General features: G+C 35.5%; 1 protein-coding gene across 6 annotated transcripts in view; it reads right to left on the bottom strand.

The window, feature by feature from the left end:
• LOC145694845 (activating signal cointegrator 1 complex subunit 3-like) overlaps positions 1-26,113 on the bottom strand; it is a 204,185-nt gene that overhangs the window by 18,767 nt on the left and 159,305 nt on the right. For 4 of the 6 annotated variants that reach the window (XM_081771531.1, XM_081771535.1, XM_081771532.1 and 1 more), the window contains 6 exons: positions 23,928-24,039; positions 23,523-23,691; positions 19,815-20,035; positions 15,428-16,222; positions 9,490-9,969; positions 8,270-8,463 (listed from right to left, as the gene is read on the bottom strand). In XM_081771531.1, the coding sequence (XP_081627657.1) occupies positions 8,270-8,463; positions 9,490-9,969; positions 15,428-16,222; positions 19,815-20,035; positions 23,523-23,691; positions 23,928-24,039 (1,971 nt within the window). The remainder of the gene's footprint in view (positions 1-8,269; positions 8,464-9,489; positions 9,970-15,427; positions 16,223-19,814; positions 20,036-23,522; positions 23,692-23,927; positions 24,040-26,113) is intronic. The other 2 variants (XM_081771534.1, XM_081771536.1) reach the window with 2 other exon arrangements.

The raw sequence follows: 26,113 nt of genomic DNA, 5'->3' as shown, positions 1-26,113 counted from the left end.
GAAAGGAAGAAGAAAGGGCTTATTTTTTAGGTTAGTGACTCACGATTATGCTACGATACTGGAGCAGACCAGTAGCCAACCCCAAAATGTAGGGGGCCCGATCCAACCATATTATTAGTTCATCACCATATCATAGTTCATTTGCAAGCCTACCGTGAACATTTTAGGGGGAGCGATGAAAATTTGGGGAGGCGTCCCCCTAGACCCCCCTTTGGATACGGGCCTGTACTGGAGTAGGGGTAATGGTGATAATGAACGAAATGGACGAATGAAGAAAGTGGGAGAACCCCGAAAAAGCCCATACCCATGGTATTTGTCCATTACAAAGTCCACTTAGCTAGGTTGCCATGCTGCAAGAATCTTGTAGCTGTCATTAAAAACTTTGCAACTCTACAATATTTCTCCATGTGAACATAGTCTTGAAAGGGACATGCAACATTTCTTTCTTTTTCTTTTCTTTTTCTTTTTTCTTTTCTTTCTTTTTTTTTAAAATCTTGCAAGGAGTCAAACCATGTGCAAATTTCTAGGTCGTCTTGCTTGCTACCTGCCATCGCCCTTCCACTGACATAAAGTAAAAAAACAGTTTCGAAACGACGGAATCTTCACTATTTGTCCAACTAAAGTGCACTGCTGCATGGGTGGAGATATCTTTCTTGTTTTCAGAAAGTTGTACGTGTAAACAGTAAATAGAAAGAGGGAGTTGTAAGAGTTTTTTAATGACAGCTAGATTCTTGCAGTATGGCAACCTAGCTTTAGTGGGAACTGAGATCGAAAAAGGGATCCTACGCGCCAGAGATGAGCACTCTGCCACTGAGCAACCGCGGCTTCAAGAAGAAATGTATTAATGTATGATGTACTCTAAGCATAATTACCTTAACATTATGTTATTCTGAATCATTATTAAGTAAAATAAATTCAAGCTCAAACTTCTTAACTTATTTTTAAAAAGTGAAGATTTTGCCGTGTGTTGTCAAAATAGCGTTATTTCAGAAATTAGCTGCTGTAAGTTACGTAGATCTGTTAGTAGCTTTACCTCTATTTTACTGTTTGAAAGCATATCTTCTAACATAATAGAACGGATTCCGGAAGAGTAAAATATTTCAGAAATCAATGTAACCATGACTTTGAGCCAAAACTGAAATTGTTGTGTTTTGACCAGATACCACAAAACTAAATATATTTATACAGGGTGTCTCAAAACAACACCAACAACGTCTGAGAGGTGATTCCTGACACCAAGGTAAGACAAAAAATATAGACCAACCTGGGTGCACAAATGCTTCCTTTCGGGGTTATACGCTACCAAAAAAATGAACTTTAAAGGTCCATAGCTCCAATAGTATGGGACGTACCCTAGTCGGGTCAAGACTTCACTTAAGAACTAGTATGTGCCCTATCCAAATATTCATGTCCCAGAATTCTGCGGTACTTTTACATCAGTTTTTACAGAGGTAGTGGGTGAGTACTTCAAATTACATATCCTCAGCCAAACTCCCTCTATAAAAATTGTTGTGTGAGTACCGCAAGATTCTGAAATATTGATTTTTGGATAGGGCACATATTAGTTCCTAAGTGAAGTCTTGACCCGATTAGGGTAGGTCCCATAGTTTTAGAGTTGTGGACCTTTAAAATTTATTTTTTCATGTTTTCGGCAGCCTATAATTCTGAAAGGAAGCATTTGTGCACCCACATTGGTCTATACTTTTTGTCTTATCTTGGTGTCAGGAATCACCTCCCAAACGTTAACAGTGTTGTTTTGAAACACCCTCTCTCTCTCTCTCTTTATATATATATATAATATATATATATAAGCATTAAACATATCTAATCAAATAAATTAAATGTGTTACAGTTTCACCAACTAACTCTTTGGATTCATCAGACACTATGAGATACAGGATAACTGTACAATCTTATATGAAACATATTGTTGCAAATTTGGATTTTGAAAATCTCAATAATTACATAAGAATTTATATTAGAATAATGAATTTGAATATTTGAACATCTAGTTTCGGTTACTGTCAGTTAGAAAGATTTAAATACAGATCAGTTAAATTGGACAAGTAGAAATAATTAATAACTGCAATACCAAAAATCACTCTACTGTTCCTCCGACTGATTACGACTAAACATGCTACGAAGAAACGCACGAAAATGTTACACTACAGCAAGCGCAACGCACTTGATTAAATTTCCTGTAACAGTGTTCAAATTGTTCTTGTTTGTATTGCTATAGATGAGTCTTCCAGTGCTAAATTTCCATATGAATCTATTTACAAATTAAGACAAATGTCCGTTTTCATTTCTCAGAAAAACAAATTGATATCCATCACCATGTTTATACTACTTATTTTAAGTAAAAAAAAAAAAAAAAAAAAATCATCCAGCTCTTGTGCCGATGGGAAGGATTTTAAAATGCTGACTGCATTTCCTCTCTGTATTGCTAAGCTTATTCGTTGTATTAAATAGTGTTTCCTTCTTGGGTCGCCTGACTTCTTAATTAAAGTTGATCCTAATTCATTCAAGAATTTATATTAGAATAATGAATTTGAATATTTGAACATCTAGTTTCGGTTACTGTCAGTTAGAAAGATTTAAATACAGATCAGTTAAATTGGACAAGTAGAAATAATTAATAACTGCAATACCAAAAATCACTCTACTGTTCCTCCGACTGATAACGACTAAACATGCTACGAAGAAACGCACGAAAATGTTACACTACAGCAAGCGCAACGCACTTGATTAAATTTCCTGTAACAGTGTTCAAATTGTTCTTGTTTGTATTGCTATAGATGAGTCTTCCAGTGCTAAATTTCCATATGAATCTATTTACAAATTAAGACAAATGTCCGTTTTCATTTCTCAGAAAAACAAATTGATATCCATCACCATGTTTATACTACTTATTTTAAGTAAAAAAAAAAAAAAAAAAAATCATCCAGCTCTTGTGCCGATGGGAAGGATTTTAAAATGCTGACTGCATTTCCTCTCTGTATTGCTAAGCTTATTCGTTGTATTAAATAGTGTTTCCTTCTTGGGTCGCCTGACTTCTTAATTAAAGTTGATCCTAATTCATTCAAAAATTCACTGGCTTCTTTGCTAAAAAAAAAACATTGTTTCTGTAGCAAAGGCAACAAAAAGATGATCTTCTTTCAGTCTGGAGTACTTTGTATGTTTACGTTTAACGGCTGCTTCTGCTGCATTTCCTGCTTCCTCACAAGTTAGTGTTATGTATGAAGGAGCGAAAGTATCAACACATGTTACATCCCATACAAGACTCTGGCCCATTTTCCAAGGGATTAAAGTTACTCCGTCCGGTCTTTTACCATCATTTCGATACAATCCTTGTGGCTCAATGATGCTAGGAACATCGATGCTGGCGAGTGCTCGTTTGATTATTTGGTTTAATTCCGTGTGATTTTACCACCACTTCTAATGCAACTCAAAGCATGTAAACCTTTCTCGTCCATTCGATCTTGGCACGCACATGTGAATGGGTGGCAAACATTTACTCCCAAGCGTAATGCTACACATATTTTGGAAATATTAGCGTCTAAAAAACTTCCGATATTTTTTTAAGGTGTAGCTTGTAAACAGGCGCTAGATTTTTTTTTTTTTTTTTTGAAGTGCTTTTAGGCGAGCAACGTCAAAAGTATATATATTAGCACTTTACACTAAATAAAATACACATTATTATATATATGTAAATAACATTTTTTTACATAACTCTTTCTTCAGTAATACGAGGGCAGCATTTTTAATTATTTTTCGATGTCTATATTTTGTATTGTACCCTCTCTCCTTCCTAACTGCTTCAGTCCTTCTGGTCATGATGTGAACAAGAGAACGACATGTGTTGATGCCTATATCATGATACCACGTATGTACAATTGCTTCCGGTTACTTTGTTTTGTTTTCAAAACACTTTCCTCGCAGTCTTTCGTTCAAAATATGCCAATAAATTCTCGATCGGATGGATTTGGATGCCAGCACAGTATCTGTACGTTCATCTCCTGCAACTACTTGATAACCGAATGAGATCGATGGAAGGAAGCATTATCATTCTGATAGTAAAAGCTACTCGAGTTTATCCTGTAAAGTAATACCTAGCTGTGGGAATCACTTTACGGTTCAGAATGTCTGTCTCATACTGTCAACATCACCAGTACAAATTTGAATTCTTCCAGCTCCTTTTGATGAAGCAACCTCACAACATAACACTTTCCGAGGCCTTTTCTTTTTTATCGCAGAAACTCAATCTTCTTCAAGTTCTTAATCTTTCCTCATCCAAAGTTTTATCCTAGCATCATTTCCTTTATGTACGAACTTCTTTTGGTCGAAAAAAAAAATACTCGATCCCGTTCTTCCAGTGTCCATTCACTATAAAGTTGAATAAATTGGCGCCTTGCAACGATATGTCTCTTCGTTAACTGATGCTTTTTGCAAGGTGTTTTCTTCTTAACACCTAACGATGCGAGTCTAGATACAATTTTTGAGTGGCTTAAGTTTACACCTACCTTACTTTCAGCTTTTACGGCCAATTAACGTGAGCTCATTGATCTCTTCAAAGCACTGCTTTAATTTTTCGATCAACTCTCGGAGATGTTTTTCCTAACACACAGGTTTTTCAAAGTACATTACCCATATTCCTTCTCTTTCTTATAGTTCTAGAAACTGTACTTTGATGCACTTTTAATCTCGTACCTATTTCTCCTTGACTAAAATCTTCCTTAAGTAGAGCCAAAATTTGTCCTTGTTTACGAGAAGTATCTTTCAAATTCATGATTACTGTGAAGTTTCTACAATAGAGTAATTTTTCCTATAGTGTTATACATTATGTATGTTTATAAACACTTTTATCAAGAATTGCAGCATAAAAACAAGCACTATAGGCAGTACAAATTGGCTTATCAAATTCATGTCTACATACGACTGGTTCATAGTGTTGTTTACTAGTCTGCGAACCTGTCAACCGCCCAGTTATTTGATGGTTGAGAGGTGAAAACAAAAGAAAACTCAACTGCAATATTAAGAAACAGAAAAAAAAAAAAAAAAAACAGACCATACTTAAAAATTATTGCACTTAGCCTCGCACTATCTAAGTTTTAGCAAGTGATGTAGTTATTTTCTCACAGACTGCAGAATGCAGCGTTTAGAAAATATTTAGACATTCTGTGAGAAGTTAGGCATATATACTGTGTTGTTTACGAAAAGCATTTCGTTCTTACTTACACATTTGACTTTTAGTCAATCAAGCTCGTTCCACCATGTAAAATTCTAGACATCGTGCGGCTTTTTGAACGAAATGCTATTTTCATAATGTTATTTTCAACTGCCAGTAACTCATTCCTAATTGCTCCAAAGATATAAATATATGAATTAGAATAAGAGTGTAGGCTAAAGATTTGTCAAGATGCTGTCAAAAGTTTAAAAGCACTGCAAAATTTCCATTACGGCGAAACGAGAATATACTTAGTGTGGTTTCTCGCCTAAAGTGCAGTAGCGTAGCGTGGTATGCTGAAATGGGGATGCCAAAGTTAGTCACTTATCTGATACAATACAATGCAGTACATGTTCAATGTGTATTCTCCCTAACAAGTGAAAAGATTCACTATGTAGCAACTGTTGTTTCGATGACTTATGTTTTATAGCTTTCTTTATGAAATTACCCAAATCAGAAATACCGTTTGAACGCCACCCCGAGTCCTTTGCCCCAAACATAATACAGACGAAACATAACATTTTATTCCCTACAGAACACCCAGAAAACCAAGAAAACCTATCATACCACGAAGACTGAAATATTCGTGAATGATTGCTAGCTGTCGTTTTTATGGAAAGCTTTGAGGTAGGTCGTCTCCCTTTCAGAGAGCAACGCTGCTTGTAAGTCAACCGAGATATTGGAATTGTTAACAAAAAATCAATTAAATTTGTGTCTGGTACTGTTATCGTAGTCATCATTTGCTAAAAGTTAGTAAGTTACTATACCTTATTGCAGCCGAACACTTTCCACGGCTTTGTCTCTTAGTTATAAATGTAATTTTCTTCATACTACAGTAAAACGATAAAACAAATGTTCATTTCAAATCACAACGCAAAAGAAACTCTCTACTGCCAATTTGTCTTTACCACCAACGATCAGTGTTGCTAACCAAAAGCATAAATCTAGTACAGAACGCAAGGGCATAGCCAGGGAGAGGTGAGCCAATAATTTATCACAAAAAAGGATTGTAAAGCCATGTTCATGAAATAACTTTCAGAAGCTTTATATTTAGCACGGCATAATTTGCAACCATCCCAAACGATCACAGAGCACAAATAGAAAATTAATAACAAGCATTATACGGCTGAGTCTGCTCATTAAGGCCCGCAACCAGCCATTAAAGTTTTGAGGAGAGGCATAAATATGCTAGGGGGTCCAATCGTCACAATTCTAGATATCTTTTTTCAATAACTAATCATAATAATTGGGAGGCCAAAACATTTAGAGGGCCAGGCTCCCCTAATTGCACGCCTGGCGGAGCATACAGAAGCAAATGCTTAGATTACGTTAGAAGCCAATAAGCAGTTGTTTCAGCTCCTTTTCTGCCATTATCATTGTGACGAGAAAACCCAGCCCCACTTTTGTATGAATATTGTTTTCAGATAGTTCCCTTTATTTCTCTTTCGTGGGCAGCTTCTTTCTCCGCATACCATATTTCATTCTCTCTCTCTCTTTTTAATGTCACCCCTAGAAATTTGTCATCTTGGGTCCGGACCTCAGGTGCCCGTTCGTTAATATGGGCCTGGGTGTATATATCATTTGAAGATGCAAATAGAAAGCACTTAAAACAACTCTGGAGGCCTATTTCTGTGTGTCTACTTCATTGTCAGATATCCAAATACGGAAGAGGCCAAGTAAACTTTGCGAAGGGCGGGGGGTGCTAGCTCTCTTGGCCTACCAGATCGGTGACCGTGATTCTACAGAATGCATTATATTTATGCTTGTGTATGTGAGCCCTCTCAAAGAGTTTCTGACTACACCCTGGGACATGATATGTATTTATGATGTAGATTATTAGTTTGCCTTTAATTACGATTACAATTACGATGCATTTAATTACGATTAAAGCATAACTATTTTTATACTATCACTTACACAAGCGACATGCTTCGTAATGGCGTTGAACTAACTATTTCTGTTTTGTTCTATTTCCTTGACAGCGCTCGTATGTTCTATACAGAAATCATAGCTTAGTTCAAAATAGATAGAGTTGACAATACTTGAGCATACGCCAGCTTATATCTAAAGCAAATGTTGGGTTGCAAGGGATGACGAGGATTAGGAAAAGAAGTAGTTGGGCATGCGCATTCGACAGAAAGCAGATGAAAACCCCGATGCTTGCAGTAGGCCTGTATGCCCAAGGAATATAGCATACCACAAGAGGAAAGACAGAAAATGTGCATCCGAGTGATGCGCATGCGTAGGTTCCGTTTGCCATAGTAAGGCGAGAGAGCGCATCCAGAAGATTGCAGTGGGAATAACTGTGGTAATTATAAGCAAACAATTTATACATATAATGAAATACCTACTTTTTCTTATTAACAGGGAATACCGGGCATACAGGCGTTCCCTTACGCTACGCCACTGCTAAAGTGTTTGTGGAAAGTCGAGCAGCTAAGGAGCAAATGTGTATAGAAAATCTCCCTTGACTATTAGAAAAAATTAAAAGGTGTGTACAGTATATTTTCTATTCTGGTAAGTTCTGCGTAAGTTAATTCATAGTAGATCTTTAACGAAAATTTTTGTGAGTCCCGTTCGATTCCGCTAGAGACAGGTTTTACCGTACATATGTATACAAGTAGACAATGAACGTACCGAAATAAATATTAAAGCAGTTAATAAAAATACATTTCATTTTTCTTTTGATAATTTTCTACTCCATCTATAGAGGTACGGTTTAATTAATAGCTTTGAAGGGCTACACCACTTTGTTTGTTGATATGTTACTTAAAAAAAGGAATTTGTGTTAAAAAAAACTATAAAATCTAACTCCTTAAAAAAGATTTTTCTTTTGGTTCTGTATATATCAGTATCTATATTTAGTTTATTACTGCATAGAACATGCTACGTGTAGAACAGAGAACATACTATGAACTTTATTAACCTTGAAAAACATCTCTACGTGCCACTGTAGATCAGTGGTTAAGAAAGAAATTAAACGTCAATCGGGTTTAATTATTGAATAAATGGTAATTCAACAGAAAGAGATCTTATACTTACATGATATATTTTTCATTCACTCTATAAGGTGGGTGCTGCAATTCGTCAGATCGGCATAAACACGTGAGAAGCTGCTCCATACTCATATGTGGCTCTAGAATCTCACTATACATTTTCAAAGAAGAGTGACTAACATTCCTCAAAGATGAAACTCTTCCCGTCACACTTGGGTGCAACCTCTCCAAGCCATTACGCTTAAAGGGAAAATTTATGTTACATTAGAATCCAGTCTCCAGTGAAATGAAATATTTCATAAGCCATTTCACTTACTTTATGCTTTAATTTTTGAAGTACCTTTACATTTTCAAGATGATTTCAGCTCTTTGCTATATCCTTCTTCATGGAGGATAAAACGAGGAGTGGAATAAGTAAAAATATCATAGAAATGACGAGCGGACTCACTTGGGAAAAGCAGTAAGCATTATTTAGTTTAACTTCCCACGATTATACTCCGAGGCTAAGGGAGAGGATAATGACGATAATTAACGAAATGGTAGAATAAAGAAAATGGAACAAAACGGAAAATCTCCGAGAAAACCTATGAGCACGGTGTTCGTTTACCACAAAGCTCACCAGCACAATCTGGGATTGCCAATAAACATTACTCAAAATTCGCACTTCATCTTTGAATTTTCAAATATGTTTGAAATTGCAGCACCAGAAACTATAGATTATTAACTGAACTGAAACCAAATAACTTCGATTTCCTACTTGGTCCAAAAAGATCTGAGCTTGTATGAGCAAACTACCGCCATATATATAAAATTGAAACTGTTTTGAAACCTCTTACAATGTGAAATCTAACAATATTTCCACTTATGTCTGAATTAAATACTAAAAATATGTAATTTTTACTACATAAAAGTTACTTACGGACTTGCTTATCTTCATAATCCAGTCATCCTACAGAACTAGAGGACTTCGTTCTTTTTCATCCACTAGAGGGAGCTTCATATATGCAAGCAGGGCAATACCCATTTAAACACATGGGAAATAATAAGCAAATAATCCTACTTTCTGATTAATTTTATTAAGTTAATTTATACTTAGAAAACTGCACGCGTGTAATTAAGATTTGGAGAGAAGCACATCACTACTTTCCCTGTATCATGGGAATTTTACTTCGTTAATGAAAATTATATAATAAGAATTTAAGGAAATATGAATGATTAGGAAAAAAAAAAAATCCAGTTATAATTCACTAAATCAACTGTACTTACCAGTTCGATATTAGCACACAAACACTGAACAAGTTTTACTATTATATGATCAATTACTTTCTCAATTTCTTCTGTTCCTAAATCCTGACTATAGTACGAAGGATTATGAAGCATTCTTCTGAAAAAATAAGTCTGTTTCAAATAATCATGTACATTCTCTCTTGTTTTCACGTTATACATTGCCACTCCATTACACATGTGTTCCGGAAGATTCGACAACAAATTGGATTCTATGGGTATCGGTCCAAATAAAATATTTTTGTACAACTTTCTTTTCTTGTGCTGCACCATAAGGACAAGTATGGCTTCGTTATCAATGCCAAAGCGGCCTGCTTTACCACTTGCTTCAAGAAGATCGCCTATAGATCCCACACTTTTACAGCAGTGTTGATTTTTCTCAAAATATTCAGTTCCTTTCACTATGACTAGAAAACACCTCAGATCTATCTTCCATACCTCGTCAAGTGTTGCTATCACAATCTGGAAAAGTGAACGTTTATTACATTTTTATTTAGAGCTTCTAAAACATTACTAACCCACAATTCTTAAGAATTGTTTATATGATAAACGAGGATTGTATCTCTTAAATTGTATCTCTTAAATTGGTATTTGGAATAAGCACGTCTGGTGGTTTTGTAACAAATGACAAATAAGATTTTTTTTTTTTAATTTTAAAGTTTAACGTCTCTCGATTATTCGCATGGAAAGCCCATACACCAACCTATTCATGAGGTCCCTAAAATAAAAATTCTCATTCTTCGCCTCTGACACCGTTCACGTAAAATAATATGCGTGATTCGTGACTTATTTTGTACCTTGACTTTCTTTATTATCCTATAGCTTCAATCAGCAAATACTATATATATGATTGTTTGATGGAAAGGAGAGGAACGTTGGGAAGTTTGACTGTTTTTGTTGTATGAACATACCGTTACCTCACATTTTAATAAATCCTAGAATCTCATGTACCTCTTTTCTCTTATCTTCTAGTTGTAATCTTGGCTTATGTTGATGGAATGTGAACTGTTTCCAAAACCGATATGTTTAGATGACAAATAAAACAAAATTAAAAAAAAAATAATAATTAATTAATTAAAAAAGATACTGAGGTATTGTACGGAAAGCTGACATCTAACAGACACGTGGTCAGCTGATGTGCTGTTGCAAATACTCTGCAAGACAATCTTAGAACGTTTAATGCGTCATAATTCTATAACCATAATATGATACAATGATTTGTACCATATGGTTTCCGAATTTCGAAGATAACAGTACTTGAATATTTGACAGTAGTAGATTTAACATTTAACTATCAGCAACAGTATGGTCAGTAACTTTGGTTTCCTAGAAACAGCGTGAAAGAGTACTGCAATAACACTGTGCAACACGAAATCTGTCCTTTACATGAAAATATGTTTTTCTTAGGTACTTTTGCACGAGAAAATCGAATCTGTAATTACTTTTTGTGAATCACCTACTAATTTTGTGAAAAATGAAAAGTTTGAAATTTTGTACTGTGAAATAGCGTATTTTTACGAGTGGTGATGAAATATAATTAATGACTGGTTTGGTAATTGAAATTTAACGTACTTTTTCAGTAGCGAGGCTACATGAGACGTGGTACTACAGTTTAGGGTGGAATCCGAGCGATCGTGTCGTTCAATATTCTCCTACCGGGAATCAAACCCGAGATCCCATGCACCGAAGGCTCACGTGCTACCCACTAGACCAACGGGGAGGGCAAAAATGTGCTTAAGATAAAAATTGTTGCATATGTAGTATACCTTAAAATATACTCTCATTGAAAACTCATCCAAGCCACACTTTTTCTTCGTTACAGAAGGAAAAGTCCTGCGCTGTTTAAAGATGGGTTCTCCTCATCCCCCAACTTTCTCCTACCACATAAGAGTTTTTTTATGTGTTATAATAGGGAGCACTATTTCTCGTATTTCTCCTTACTCTTTCATCTTCATTTCAGGTAGTAGCTCATTAATATCTAATAATAAACGAGTTCAGATTTGTGTTATCTACATCTGGTGCCATATGTTCTAGTATTTGAGTAATTTTTGGTTCGATTGTATTGTTAATTGCTGAGTGGTGTTTCGTTAGGAGTGAAGGATTTGCCGCGTTGTGTATTTTTGTGGTAGTGTATATTGTGCATCTCGGTTTTAAGAAAATGTTGAATAAATGTACACCTTTAGTTAAGAAGGCTTTAGTACTTTACTTTAGCTGTAGGGTTGGAGACTAGGGTAAGTCCTGGGCCCCGCACATATGTTGCACTACGTGTTCCAGGAATTTGAGAAACTGGCTGCAAGGAAAACGTAGTTCCATAAAATTTGCTGTTCCTATGATTTGGCACAAACACAGAGATCATGCACTGACTGTCACTTTTGCTTGACAGATGTAAAGGACTTTTCCTCTAAACATCAGATTCAGTACTCTAATTAAAATCAGCTATTCGACCAGTTCCCCACAGTGAACATCTTCCAGCACCTAAAGCTCCAGAACATTACACTATTGATTCAGAAGATGATACCTCAGACGTTCCAAGCAACGGGGAAAGTGTAGACTTTCATCCATCTGCATCCCAGTCAACGTTATTTTGAGTTGATTTTAGTTTAGCGTCCCTTTCAGCAGCGAGGCTATATGAGACGTGGACCTACTGATTAACGTGGAATCCGAACCACATGAGCTCCCGCCGGGAATCGAACCCGGGTCTCCCACGCCAAAGGCGCGTACGCTAACCGCTTAGCCACGAGGGAGCTCTCAACGTTATTTTACTTGATCACATAAGAAGAGCTTAACCATCTTATACGAGACTTAAATCTTCCTAAAAGAAAAGCGGAAGAGTTGGACTCAAGGTTGGCATTTCTTAGCTCAAGATATTAAAATCAGTTTGTTTATAAAACGACAAAGTCATTTTGAGGACTAGTTTGTTGAAAACGAAGGCACTGTTAATTGCAAAGATGTAGATGGCTTATTTCAGTCTTTGGGACATGAACATAGTCCCACCGACTGCCACTTATTGACAGCTCGAAACTAAATCTGAAGGCAGTGCTTCTCCATATTGGAAATGTTCACCCATCTGTGTTCACCCATACGAATGACTTGCCAAACTACTTACCGTGTAAATCCGCCCTTTATGCTGGCGACACCACTCTAATAACAAATAAAAGTTTAAAGGTCCTGCAGCGTAAAAATATGGAAGGTGTAAAGATGTCTACTCTATGGTTTCAATCCAATGATCTAGTTTTAAATAATTCCAAAACAGAAATATTCTATTTCTATCTGAACAATCTCACCTACAACTTAAATAGCTCCGAATCAGTTAAGCTATTAGGGATACGTTTGGACGCCAAATTGAATTGGATAGCACACACACAAGAACTATGTAAAAAGCTTACTAGGGTTCTCTATCTGTTGAGGAAGCTTAGGAGAAGTGTGGGACATGAACTAATGATAACATCATACTACGCTTTCTTTCATCCCCACTTACTATATGGGAATTTATTGTGGGGTAACTCTACTGGAGCTCATTCTATTTTCAAATGGCAAGAGAGCGGTTAGGTGTATTGAAGGCTTACCAGACACAGTGTTTAAAAAATATCGAATCATGACTGTACCATCTATATACGTTTACAACTGTTTAATGTTCGTAAAAGAGAACCCTGATTTGTTTACTGTACGTGTAAATATACACGAATATAATACTAGGTCTAAGTTTAGCATTGATACTCCACATGTTAGATTATGTAAGACACAACAAAGTTACAAATATAATGGTATAAAACTATTTAACTAGCTCCCTCAAACTACGCATGTAATGAATTTGACAAATTTCAGAAGATATATTAAAAATATGCTTATAGACTACTTCTATATAGTTTGAAAGAGTTTGAGGAGTGCATGATGATCAACTTCTAGCATAAGTTAGTGTAATAGTAATATTTATATTGTATTACTTAATATTATTATATTCACTGTTATTGTCATTATTAATATTATTATTATTACATTTCTTGTATATTATCTTCTATTATTATATGTATTAATTTTATTTCTGACGAAATTTATTACAACATGTAGTTGTTCAATGATTAATAAAGTATTCTATTCTATTCTGTTTCTGTAGCATACGCGGCTCATACAAAGGACGTATGAACTTATGAGTGAAATATTGGACTTCACTGAATATTAAAAAAATCAAATGGTATGTGTGTGGGGACTTGAAAGTTATTGGTATTCTCACAGGAATGCAACAGGGACATCCAAGTACTGTTGTTTCTTTTTATGTGAGCGGGACACTGTGACAAAGTAAACCACTACGTCCTTAAATACTGGCCTCAAAGACAAGATTTCATTCCTTGCACAAAAAACATATCTCGTAAACCAATTGTGAACCCTCAAGATGTATTTTTGCCACCATTACATATCAAACTTGGGTTGATGACAATTTTTGTTAAAGCACTAAATAGAGAAGGTATTGCTTTCACGCACCTTAAGGAGAAATCCCCGAACTTAAGGATGACGGGTTGGTCCACAGATTAAAACAGTCATGCAGGATGAAAACTTGGAAACTAAACTCTTTGAAATAGAGAAATTAGCTTGGCTGTTATTTAAACCGGTATGTTGAAGATTTCTTGGAAATGTAAAAGCTGAAAATTATGAAACTATTATTAGTGATATGATGCGGAGTTTTTAACTCATTGGATGCAATATATCATTAAAATTACACTTTTGGCACTCACATGTTGACTTTTCCCTTAAAACTTCAGCGTAGTAAGTGATGAACCCGGAGAACGGTTTCATCAGAGCATTGTCACATTTGAAAAGCGTTGCAGTGGAAAATGGGCTGAAAGTATCTTGCTGAATATTACTGGTCTATCGTCAGAGGGATTCCAGAAGATGTCTACAAGCGTAAGCGATCAAAGAAAGTATTTTAAAGGGTAAGTCAATAAACTTCAATGTTAATATAATACGCCTTCTCAGCCTACATTAGATAGTAAATATACGTAAATATGTACATTTCGTATGATGTGTTGTGGTCTGCCCAACAAAAACGTGATGGAACATTTTGGTTTCCCCCAATGAATTCAGCACCTGTCATTTAGTTAAAATCACATAATTTCATTTAAGGGACAGAAAAAAGTTTAAATTTGTTACACAGTGTAATTGGCGAACAACTCCCCCCTTCGTTTTTTTATTTACGACTAGTGAAACTATTTGTCAGACGCCAGCTTCCCTTAAGCAGGTTAGTGGATGCTTTCCAGTAGATGCTAGATATAATTTCTATAACTATGCTTTGCAAGGCGAATTTAATTCTATATACAGGGTGGTAGGTAACTAGACCGAAAAACTTTGGGAGGCGATTCCTTATGCGAAATGAAAGAAAAAAGTTCTAATAAACATGGGTCAAAAAACGTTTCCTTTCAGAGTTATGATCCATTGAAAAATCGAAAAATCACTTTTCAAAACTCCTTAACTTAGAAACTATAGAACCTATTCCAAGCGGTTTAAGGAATTACACAGGAACCAGTATGTGCTCTATCTAAATATCCATGTTTTACCATCCTCCGTTACCGGTGAAAGGAACTGTAAAAAGGAAGTTGAGGTATAGGGATACTCCTTTAAGTACTAATAAGTGCATTCGTTTCGCTGGTATCGGTGATACTGAAACATGGATATTTAGATAGAGTGTATACCAGTTTCTATGTAATTCCTTAAACCGCTTGGGAGAGGCCTTATAGTTTCTAAGCCACGGCGTTTTGAAACGTGATATTTCGAATTTTCTGTAGTTCATAACTCTGAAAGGAGACGTTTTTCGACCCATGTTTATTAGAACTTTTTTCTTTCATCTCGTATAAGGAACGACCTCCCAAAGTTTTTCGGTGGAGTTACCTACCACCCTGTATAAATATATATATATATTAATACTCACCTGAATCACCTTCAAGGAGAGTAGATCTGACACCACTTGCAGATCTCCTTCACACAAGTTAGAATGCCACAAACCAATGCCATATCTTAAAGCTATTCTCAAGTTCTTGTCCTCCACTTTTTCTAAAATGAAACTTAAATGAGTGTTGTCTACATGAATCCACATATCGGGCTGCTGCTTCGCAAGTAATGACATAACTAAGTTAATAAAAGTCATAAAGACCTGCTGAATGCTAGGAACAAACACTAACACAGGTTGAGAACATGCATGTTGCACGATTGTTTCATAAATACTTTTACTCATAGATGCCATTCTGGAAGAGTAACATGGTTCACAGAACGTGTTTAACTGTATTTGTAAAGGCACTGCTCGACTGTCATAGTTAAAGTTATACACAGAATTAGCTACTAACAACTTTGCCAAATCTTCAGGAAAGGCTAGTGTTACAGAGAGTCCAATAATCCGCAGTCTTTGACGTGAATTATTAGCAATTAATTTTGCATGCACCAAAGCTTCCTCTAAGGATGAGTTGTCACAAACATTAAGTAAATGTAACTCACTGACAACTACCAAAGCCACCGAGTTCAAAATCGGTTTCATTTCTTTTCTTTTACACAACAAATTCCACTTTTCAGGTACTGAGGCGATTATATTTACACTATTCACAATTTCTACACTTGCCTCTACGTGACTAGATAAGTCGAGAACGTTTTTACCAAGCATTGCTTCAAATTTTTTTCTCCACTCATTTACTCTTTTTTTCACAACTTCCCTCACTGGGCTTATGAACACAATCTGCAACATTTAATTTCAAGTAATTAGTTTTAAAAATAAATTACACACACATAATTTTAGCTATCTATTGGAATTACACCATATAATTTTCTACTTTTAAGGAGTTGGCATGGAGGTCTGAATAATAATGTCTCATTTTTAAACATTCATGCTATGCAGGGTTGTCAAATAAAAATACTCAAAATAAGGGATGGGTTGACGAGTTTCAATAAGTATTACGAGAAGGGTTTTGATAAACATGATCTAGTGGTAAAAAATGAGCCAGGCTTCAAATAAAAAGAATGATCATTTTAGACTGAAAGAAATACAAAAGTATTAACTAATACAAAGAGTTATTATAAGAAAAATTAGGTAACTCATACTTTTAAAACATTGGATTTAGGTTACTTAAACTTTCTGGGAAAAAAAAAAATCATACTTCACGCTTGACTTAACTGCACTTACAATTTTTTTTTCAAGTTTGGATTTTTCTTTAAGCTTTCGAAAAACTCACTGCAGCTTAAATCGGAGAGTTGACTGTTATTATAAGTTCAGCTTTTATCAACTGGGCAATACTTATTTCTTGTGTCAGTCCATTTCAAACTCACATGTGAGAAAACTCTTTCCATAAATGAATTTGACGGTATGATGAATAGGAAAAAGGATACGGCCTTAGCAACTCAGAGCTTTTCTGAAATATCATTTGCCAATTACTGCCCACACTCATGACGACTCATTAAAAATTGCGGGCTTGTCGTTGTCATTGTCTGAGGTAAATTTGTCATTTGGGCAAAATACGGGACTTGCTGTCCCGTATCGAAGCTCCCCGGGACACGGGACAAAATCATAAAATAATGATAATCCCTTAAAATCCGGGTCATTTGGGAACCCTGATGCTATGGGACTTAGATAATCACAAGAACGCCTTAGTCGGTTTCGGTCCCATAGCATCAGGGTTCCCAAATCAAACTCGAAATATCTCGATTATACCGAGCCACGCATATTATGCTAGAAATGAAATATTTAATTTTACGTCCGACAGTTATACCCTATAGCAGGGCTTTTTAGATTTGAGGTCTATTTTTCGTTTCAGAAATCACTAGCGGTCTATTTTCAAAATAAAAACTCTCTGTTAATTTAAGCATTCTATATTAGTGGTATGTTTCCCTGACGCTCTACGAAAGGAGATTTAGCGTCGCTGACTCTTTTCATATTTGAAGAGAAAAATTGTTTTGAATATCTACATTAAATGTTTTGATAGCTCTCCATCTTCCCACTCACAATGATAGTAGTAAGTCTTCGGTTTTTTTTATCCATGCCTCCTGGAAGACTCAATGCGACTAAAAATTTCTACAAAATTGGTGAGAATCCACTGTCAAAATTCTAATGTACGGTAGCAGGGGAATGCACTGTAGCAAAATCAGCTCGACTGCTTGCGGCACAACTAATCTATACATCACTTCCCGCCAGGATTTATAGTCATATCAAGTCCAGTCCTACGATCACGAACTTTCGAGACGTGTCAATGCATGGCATGTGAAAGCCATTCTAGAGCGTTCTAGAGGATTTAGGAGTAAGCTAGATTTTACATCATTTGGCGGGTAATTTCCAATTAACAGCTAGAGGTCAGTTGCAGAAAGAGTCGTAGCTCATTAGAGGAAATCTTAAAACAATAACAATGATCGATACAGACCAATGACACAAACCACCGCGAGCTACCTCTCATGACTTACCGGTCGACGCGTGGCCACCCTATCCTATACGTTAAACGAGACAGATGATTAATGAAAGTGAATGATTATGAAAACTAATGTAATGAGAACATGGGAGGGAATGGCAGAATCCCAAGAAAACCCACGGACACGATGTTATCTCCATAAAACTGCAACGCATGGACATATATTTAGCATCTATCAATCAGCTAATTGAGCAGTTCGACTAGACCGGTTGATAGGATATGCTTTTTTGAATCGTTCTGTAGACGAAACCCCCCTTTCACCACACGCAACCAACTGAAAAATCGTCTTGCATGTAGTAGAAACATCCTTCATCAGCCCAAGCCAAAAAATCAAATCCCAACCATTCACAGGAAAAGTCATGCTGTGTTCTTCGATAGTCGGGAACCATTGTTACTGGTGCATCAAAGGGTGTGACGAAACAATCAACACTGACTGTTACTGCATTACTCTACACGCATGCTGAGGTCAGGGGTCATTCGGTTACACGATAATGCTTGTCCAAAAGTTGAGGAACTTGGCAGCACGAATCATTTGAGAACCTGTCACCTTAAAACTTGCACGTTCTCGGACTTCTATTAAAAAACATCTGAAGAATCGGATGTTTAATAGTAACGAGGAGGTGAAGACATTAGTAAAAGGAAAATCAAAGGAGAATTTTTCTAAGAAATAAATACATATATATGCGCTCGTTTTAAGTGATAAGTCTCTGTACTCTTACACTTTCTTTCCCTTTAAATAACGGACTCTCCATTTAGTTCAGCCATCAGTCACAAATTTGTAAATCAACATGGCTCAAGCATGATTACAATAGACTTCGAGCCACATATACTTCTTATAGAAAATAGGCCTTTTACTAATATCTTTTTTCTTTGATAAATATTTACGCCTTTTACATTATAGAGGGAAAGAAAGGTCATTAAACACACACACACACAAGACAAATTATCGTAAATCCTAAATTTACTTAACCTATTAATGATCATATTATATAATAAAGGGATGAAATAAGTACAAATGGCAATGATATACAAAATAAAATGAATAGCACATACGTGAAAAAAACTTAGGTAAGGAGAATGCTATACATGCACAAAGAAGCAATAAAACATAAAACACCCTGTACATGAAACCAATCTCAATTCATCTCTAACATTATAAGAATAACAATCTGAGGTGTTCTGGAAAAAAAGCAAATGAAATAAAGTGAACTCATCTTTCCAACAATTATTTCTTGCAGAGGAAAGAAAAGGGAGAAAAAAACACAAGATAGTCAAAAACCTTTTTCACTATTAAAGGGATAATGGATCTAAAGAAAAAGAAATCTGAGCAAGGACAACAAAACAGAGAAGAAACAAATAACAACAATACTAGTATAGTGAATATGCAGTGACCCTTCTAAGTAGCAACACAGACAACATACCATGACATCCCGCCATATGCAACAGCAAAGAATGATTAAATAGCAAGATTAGCATGCTTACCACTCTTCCGCCTCAGGCATAATTGTGAAACATTTCTTATATTATTAATTACCTACAGACTTATGGGAAAACAAGATAGGCTGATAAGACTACATGATCTTTATTATTCGCGTTTACAATCCATTCGCTTTATAGTTTGTTATGGCATGTAACGATTCGAGGCTAGTTTAGCTAAGGTTCATTTTTATACAAAGCATTTCAACAAATCAAGCAAAAGTCAACTATTCGGACAGTCAAATGAAATAACTGTTCAATATGTTTGCGTTATTTCATTATAGGGTCTACAGAGGTTTTGTGACAGGGAAGCCTTGTCACTTTTAAGTAAGATAACATCTTTTCTAGTACTGATATACAAATGTAACACTACAATATGAATATATTCAAATACATTACCTTGGCATTTTCATCATCTCGAAAGACCTTTAGCATTGCAATCTCAGCTGCAGTTGATTTCCCTGACCCGCTGGGAGCAGCAAGAAGAACATTATCATCACAGTAGTACAGTTTATGAAATACTTGCGTCTGCAACTTATTATAAGAAGAAAAACTGTACAGGTTCCCGAAACTTTTATTGCCCAACGCTGTAAGTTCCAGACACGTAAGATCTTTTAACTCTACAAGAAAAGAACAAAAATAAGAAATTAACAACGAAAAGAATATTGTCCTTGAAGAAATCAAATGTTTTATGTACTTTACTAATGCAATCACAATTTCCCATAACAGTTCAATCAACTGATTCTAAAAGCAAATTTTTATTTGAGATTCCAACAGAAAACTTAACTGGCCTTCTACCTCTCATCTTGATCTAAACTTTTCCTGAGTTTCCTTAGTTGTAGCGGATAGCTGTCGGCTAGAAAACTGCAAAGGCTTTTACTTCTCCACTTCTGTTTTTCTCCTCAGACAAACGAAAATCGGCCGATACTCAGTATAATCACGGTCTATTCTTATCTGAAGGCAGGGTCTAGCCAATTTACCAAATGCACTAAGGATAAGCTAGTACGACAGAGGTAAGGTAATCAATTTTATTTCATATAGTTCTAAAGAACATAAGGAATACTGGAAATTACAGAACTTGCGTGAAGAAATAAAGATTGAGGATTAGAACTAGATGAATCATATACAGTAAAACCTGTCTTTAGCGGAATCGAACGGGACTCCCAAAAATTTCCGTTAAAGATAGGTTTCCGGTTAACGAAGGTAGACCTATGGAAAAAAAAGAGCAGCACGTATATAATGGACATACCAAGATAAAATAAGATGCTGTACGTATATTAGTCAATTTCCAGTATTTATTTCTACTGCGCATTAATACACACAAAACTTACAATGAACAGAAGAAATACTGTACGCACGTTAACTTTATTTTTCCCATAGTCCAGGAGAGTTTTCTGTATACATTACTGAATAGCTGCTTGACTTTCCACAAACAAGCAAAGGACATGAGGGTGTTGTTAAACGGAGACCTTTCCTCTGAGTTTCAGAACAGACAGTTGAGGAGACAGCATGTTGTCACACCCTCATGTGCTTCTTTGCTGACACAGTACTCATTCAAAAAAAAAAAAAAAAAAAAAAAAAAAAAACCTTTACTTTTTAATTTGTTTAAGAGAAAGTGTCCATAATACGGAGGTAAATAATACCTATAAAAGACAGGAAATACTGTCCGTGTCCGTACTAGAGAGTGTCCGCTTTAAAGAGGTTTGCCAATATGTTTTTTTTTCCTATTACAGTGTTTGGGGATTACAAAATATGTCCGTTATGGGAGGTGTCCGCTTTATAGAGGTGTCCGTTAGCAGAGGTTTCACTGTAAATATATCATTGCCATTTTGACGTAATGCAAATTGTTGCAGTTCCTTTAAACTTTTATCAGCATCTTGGTAAATCTTTACCCTACACTCTTCTTCCAGCTCAATGCCATTTTACTCTTCTTCCTCTACCTCCTCCTTTGATATTCCCGTATAATTCTCAATTAAAGCATCTATATACATCCATTGCCTCTGTTTCGGTTTGCACATCACTATCTGTTTCGCTGACAACGTAGTCAATTGTATATATGTATCTTATCTCTCGATGGATGTCTAAAAACTTTCTAATGCTGCAATCTGGAACTTGAATGTTTTCGTTAAAAGGCACATTTTGATTTCCGTTGTCTGCGTAGCACAGTTTCCGCTTAATGAAGGGAATTTAACACGTCTTTCGATCCTATATTCAACGGACCGTAAAATATTTCCGTTTAAGAAAAGTTTTCGTTTATAAAGGGTCCGCTGAAGAAAGATTTTACTGTATAAGAAATCAATTTTTATAATTTCATTACCCACATATTAACTTCTACTAGTCATTTAGAATTTCAGACATAAGGCATTTTTATTTTATATAGTTTCAAAAAGCCAGGTCCTATAATCGTAGGTAAAAGATTATAGGATTTTATGATTTTTATGTATAGTGCCACTTTTAGTTATGTTGCTTTAGTTTAATGCATTATTCTCTTTACTGTTCTATTATTTACATTTATTTGTTTGGAATTTAAAGTAATCATTCAGCACCAATAGACGTGGACCTACAGATTAACATGAGATCCGAACGATATGAACTCCCACAGGAAATCGAACACGGGTTTTCTGCATCAAAAGCTATTGCAATGTTTTATTTCATACTAGTTGAAACGCCCTTCTTCGCATGCAGAGAATAGGATTATGGGAAATATTTGAATTCCCTTCCTCCTTAGTACATTTATTTCAATGAAAATGCAATGATAAAAATACAGAAAATACTCTATTTTTGGCGCCACAAAATGCGCCTTTAGTCAAACTGATATGATTAAAAAATCCAGCTTGAAATGGGTACTAACTATATTCCAAAAGTCATTCAGATGTTTTCCCGACCCTGAAAACTATGAATTTGACACAAATCTCAGTCATTTCTGACATTTTATTTTTCACCTCCCCTATCCTACCTTCTGCAGATGGGAATTAACGGGCTTTGGGAGCGCCACTAAGCAATCCTAAAAACTATGGATTCGACACTAATATCGGTAATTTTCAATTAGTTTTATGTCAGAATTTCACACTCCTCCGACGGTGCTAATAGGGGGCTAAACTTGAAGTTCAATGGAATCTGGCGTGTCACTCTTTGTCTAAGCGACCCCGAAAACTAATATCAAATCTTTCTTATCATTTTTGTGTCCGCCACTTCCCCAAAGAGTGCTCAGGGGGTCTTGCCCCCTATTGGGGGCTCAACTAGTACTTAAACGGCATCAGGAGTGTCACCAATTACTTTAGTGACCCTGAAAAGTAATGATTCGACACTAATATCGGTAGTTTTCGATATTTTTACATGCCACCAATTCCTCTCTCCTCCGGTGGCTAATGAAGATTTAAATCGGACTTAAATGGCATTGGGAAGTGTCACTATTTCTCTAAGCGACTCCGAAAACTATGGATTTGACACAAATATCAGTTGTTATCGATCATTTTATGTCTCTCCCTCCTTTCTCCCTAGGAGTGCTCCGGATGTCTTACCCCAACTGGAAGCTGACCTGGACTTAAAGGTCAGCAAAACTGTAACCAACTAACTTAGGGAGCATGAAAACTATACATTCGACACTAATACCGGTATTTTTAATTATTTTTACATGTCACCATTCCCTCTCCCTCCCACAAGAGTACTAATGCGAGCTGAATTTGGATTTAAATGGCATCAGAAGTGTCACTGTTCATCTCAACGATCCCAAAACTACGGGCTCGACACTAACATCAGTGATTTTCCATTATTTTTATGTCATAACTCCCCCTCCCCCTCTAAGGGTGCTAATGGGGCCTGAACTTGAATTTAAATGACATCTGGAGTGTCATTCTTTATCCAAACGACCCTGAAAATTATGGATTCGACATTAATCTCGGTCGTTTCTTATTATTTTTGTCTGCCTCTCCCACATCCTCTTAGGAGTGCTCTGGGGTATTGCCATCACCCGGAGGTGAGGATTCCGAAGTTTTGTGGAACAATACACCCTGGGAATTAAGTGAACAACTCTTACACATGTACATTAAAAAACCACCTCCTCTCAGTTTCTCTACAGTCGGGGAAAAATACATGTATAAAACAAACCTGTGAATTGAGTTTCACTGTTAGGAATGACGAGATCTCCAACATTGAAAGTGTGCGAGCTACTACATCCTAGCCATTCATCACTAACTACTTTCACCATGCATCGCGCAGGAAGATATTGGCTCAAATGTATTGTTATAGTGCACTTCTGAGATTCCTTCTCCTGTACCTGTAATTAAATGTAATTAAATAGCTATAAATTCATCAAATAAAATCACAAATTTATGAAATGATCTTGTATGTTGTAACTTCTCTTTTTTCTTAATTCAAAACAACACCTGAGGTGTAAGGAAGAAATATTAATCCTTTCATGACTGGATAGTTACTATCCACTTATTCCATTCCCAACAATAACATGGTTCATAGTAAATGTATTAACTTTTTTCAGCATTACTTAACAATTACCTGTTGCTGTGTCAATCGAATCTTATCATACTCGTGTATAAAGCCGATATCGCCTTCTTCAATCCACACCCAAAAAGCCTGAGAATTTTCACCATGAACTGAACGGTTCCATCTGCAATAACAAATATAAACATATAACAACAGAATGTAAAAAACATACCTTTACATATTTGCTTTATTTTGTTGATGACTATTTCAGTTCCTTGTTTATTGCGCGAACCTACGACAGATTCTCCTTCCTTGTAGTTAAAAAAAAAAGTTTTACCTACATATTATGTTGTTCATCTTTGTATCTTTAAATTTCCAATATTTACTTTGGCTCCTACAATATATATTCACTAACTTGAATAATAAGTTATATACATGCACTACAATTAACTAAAATATCGAAATGAATTAAATGGCTTTTTTAGATGGTTGATCAAATATAATTCTATTTCCTGTACATTATCAGAAAAGTGCTGCCAAGCCATGAATCGGTATAGTTTTGTTAGTGAATTTTAAATATGCGATATCCCAAATTTTGTGTATTCAGTGTTTAAACCTACATTTGAAGATAATATGTGAAATATATCTATGTTAAGTATTATCCTGTACTTTTGAAGTATTGCCTATTGATAAACTCCTTTTTCCAAAAGTGATGTTGCAACTTTATTTATTTATTTGTGTGTGTACTCCATTGTGTATGCTAATTTGCAAACGCTAATGCGGAACGTTTATTTTTGAATAAAGTACTGACTGAAATGGTTTGCGTTCAGTTAGTCCATTGATGATTGGCCGTTCTTAGTAGAGTTGAAAAGCTTAATTATGTGATTCTTCAGCTTATGTACAATGAGCCTTGATCAAGATTTAATTCTGGTGCTTTTGCTCTGATATAATAGAATATGAAAGTCGATCTTTCGATTTGTTAGTTTGTCCTATAGATCACCTGCACCTTTTTAATGGTGTGCTCAATAGAGGCTAAATGCTTTGAATATCTACAAACTACAAGGTTTCGGTCCTTAGAATCTCTTATATGAGTTGCCCAATTTCAAGAAGGCAACTCATATAAGAGATTCTAACTAACTTTTGTCCATTTTAGAAAACTTTCGGGAAACCAAGGTTTTTTATTTTTCTTCTTTCATTCTTACCATTTTAATTCCTACGCTTGAAAATAAGTAAAGTTTTATAAAACATAATTAAACTCCTGAACACATTACATGGGATAAATGAGCTAAAATTAGGTATTAACAAATCCTAAGAAAAAAAAAAAAAAAAGCCGTTTCCGAATTGGGAGAGACACATGGTTACCTTCTGGTTGTTACCTTCCTATTTAAGTTTTCCGACATTGATAAACTGGCAAACAAATGTCTGATGCGCTCAAACTATTTGTGTGGTAATTTTTAAATGTGACTAGATCATATTTCTGAGCTACTCGCTGTAGTCTATATGACAGTTTTGACCATAGTTGAAAAAAAGTTTTTTTTTTGTTTTTTTGTTTTTAGAACTTTGTCTTGTTTGTTTGTTAGCTTTATATTGTATATATATTTTTAGTGCCTACGTTTTCCACTTTTCTAAAGCAGGTTTAGTATATCCGTTCAAAATGCCTAAATTGAAGGTTAAGTGATTTTCTATTTATTGTAAAACTTGCTTTCAAATTAGAAGTAATCAATCTGTAAGCATAATTCCAAAATATTTGGTATTTCATATCTATCATTGAATTTATTTTCTTAGAGCCATTGTTGTGTGCACGTGATAGCTAAAGGATGAACTATATCAATTAATGAGAGTTTTAATTTATTTGCATGTACTATTGAGAAAATGTCTGTTTTTATTTTATAACTATTATTGATGGTATGCTTGAACTTAGCCACGTTGGTAGTAATGTAGTCTGATAACTATTTGGCGATTTTATAGATGAAATGAAATCTTCCTGAGGTTATTTGAAGTAATGAAATATTGACTTTATGAAATTTTAGTAGTCCATACCTAATGGGCAAATAAGGAGAACTAATGTGAATATGTGTGGCGAAATGATTATTTATTAGCCAAGATTCTTTCACTAAAATGTTTGTCTTCCAACTAAAGGGCGGTCCAAATGTGTGGAAAGAAGCTAATAAGTGGTAAACGCTGCAAAATATATCCAATTAACAAGTACAGGGTGGTCAGAGAATTCTCTTTAGACCCAAACAAAATGTGTGTAACAA

The sequence above is a fragment of the Thermobia domestica genome, chromosome 9, assembly GCF_964235325.1.
Source record: "Thermobia domestica chromosome 9, izTheDome1.hap1.1, whole genome shotgun sequence".
Classification (NCBI taxonomy): Eukaryota; Metazoa; Arthropoda; class Insecta; order Zygentoma; family Lepismatidae; genus Thermobia; species Thermobia domestica.
The sequence above is the reverse complement of the archived record's forward strand: the minus strand, read 5'-3'. Positions and strand labels throughout refer to the sequence as shown.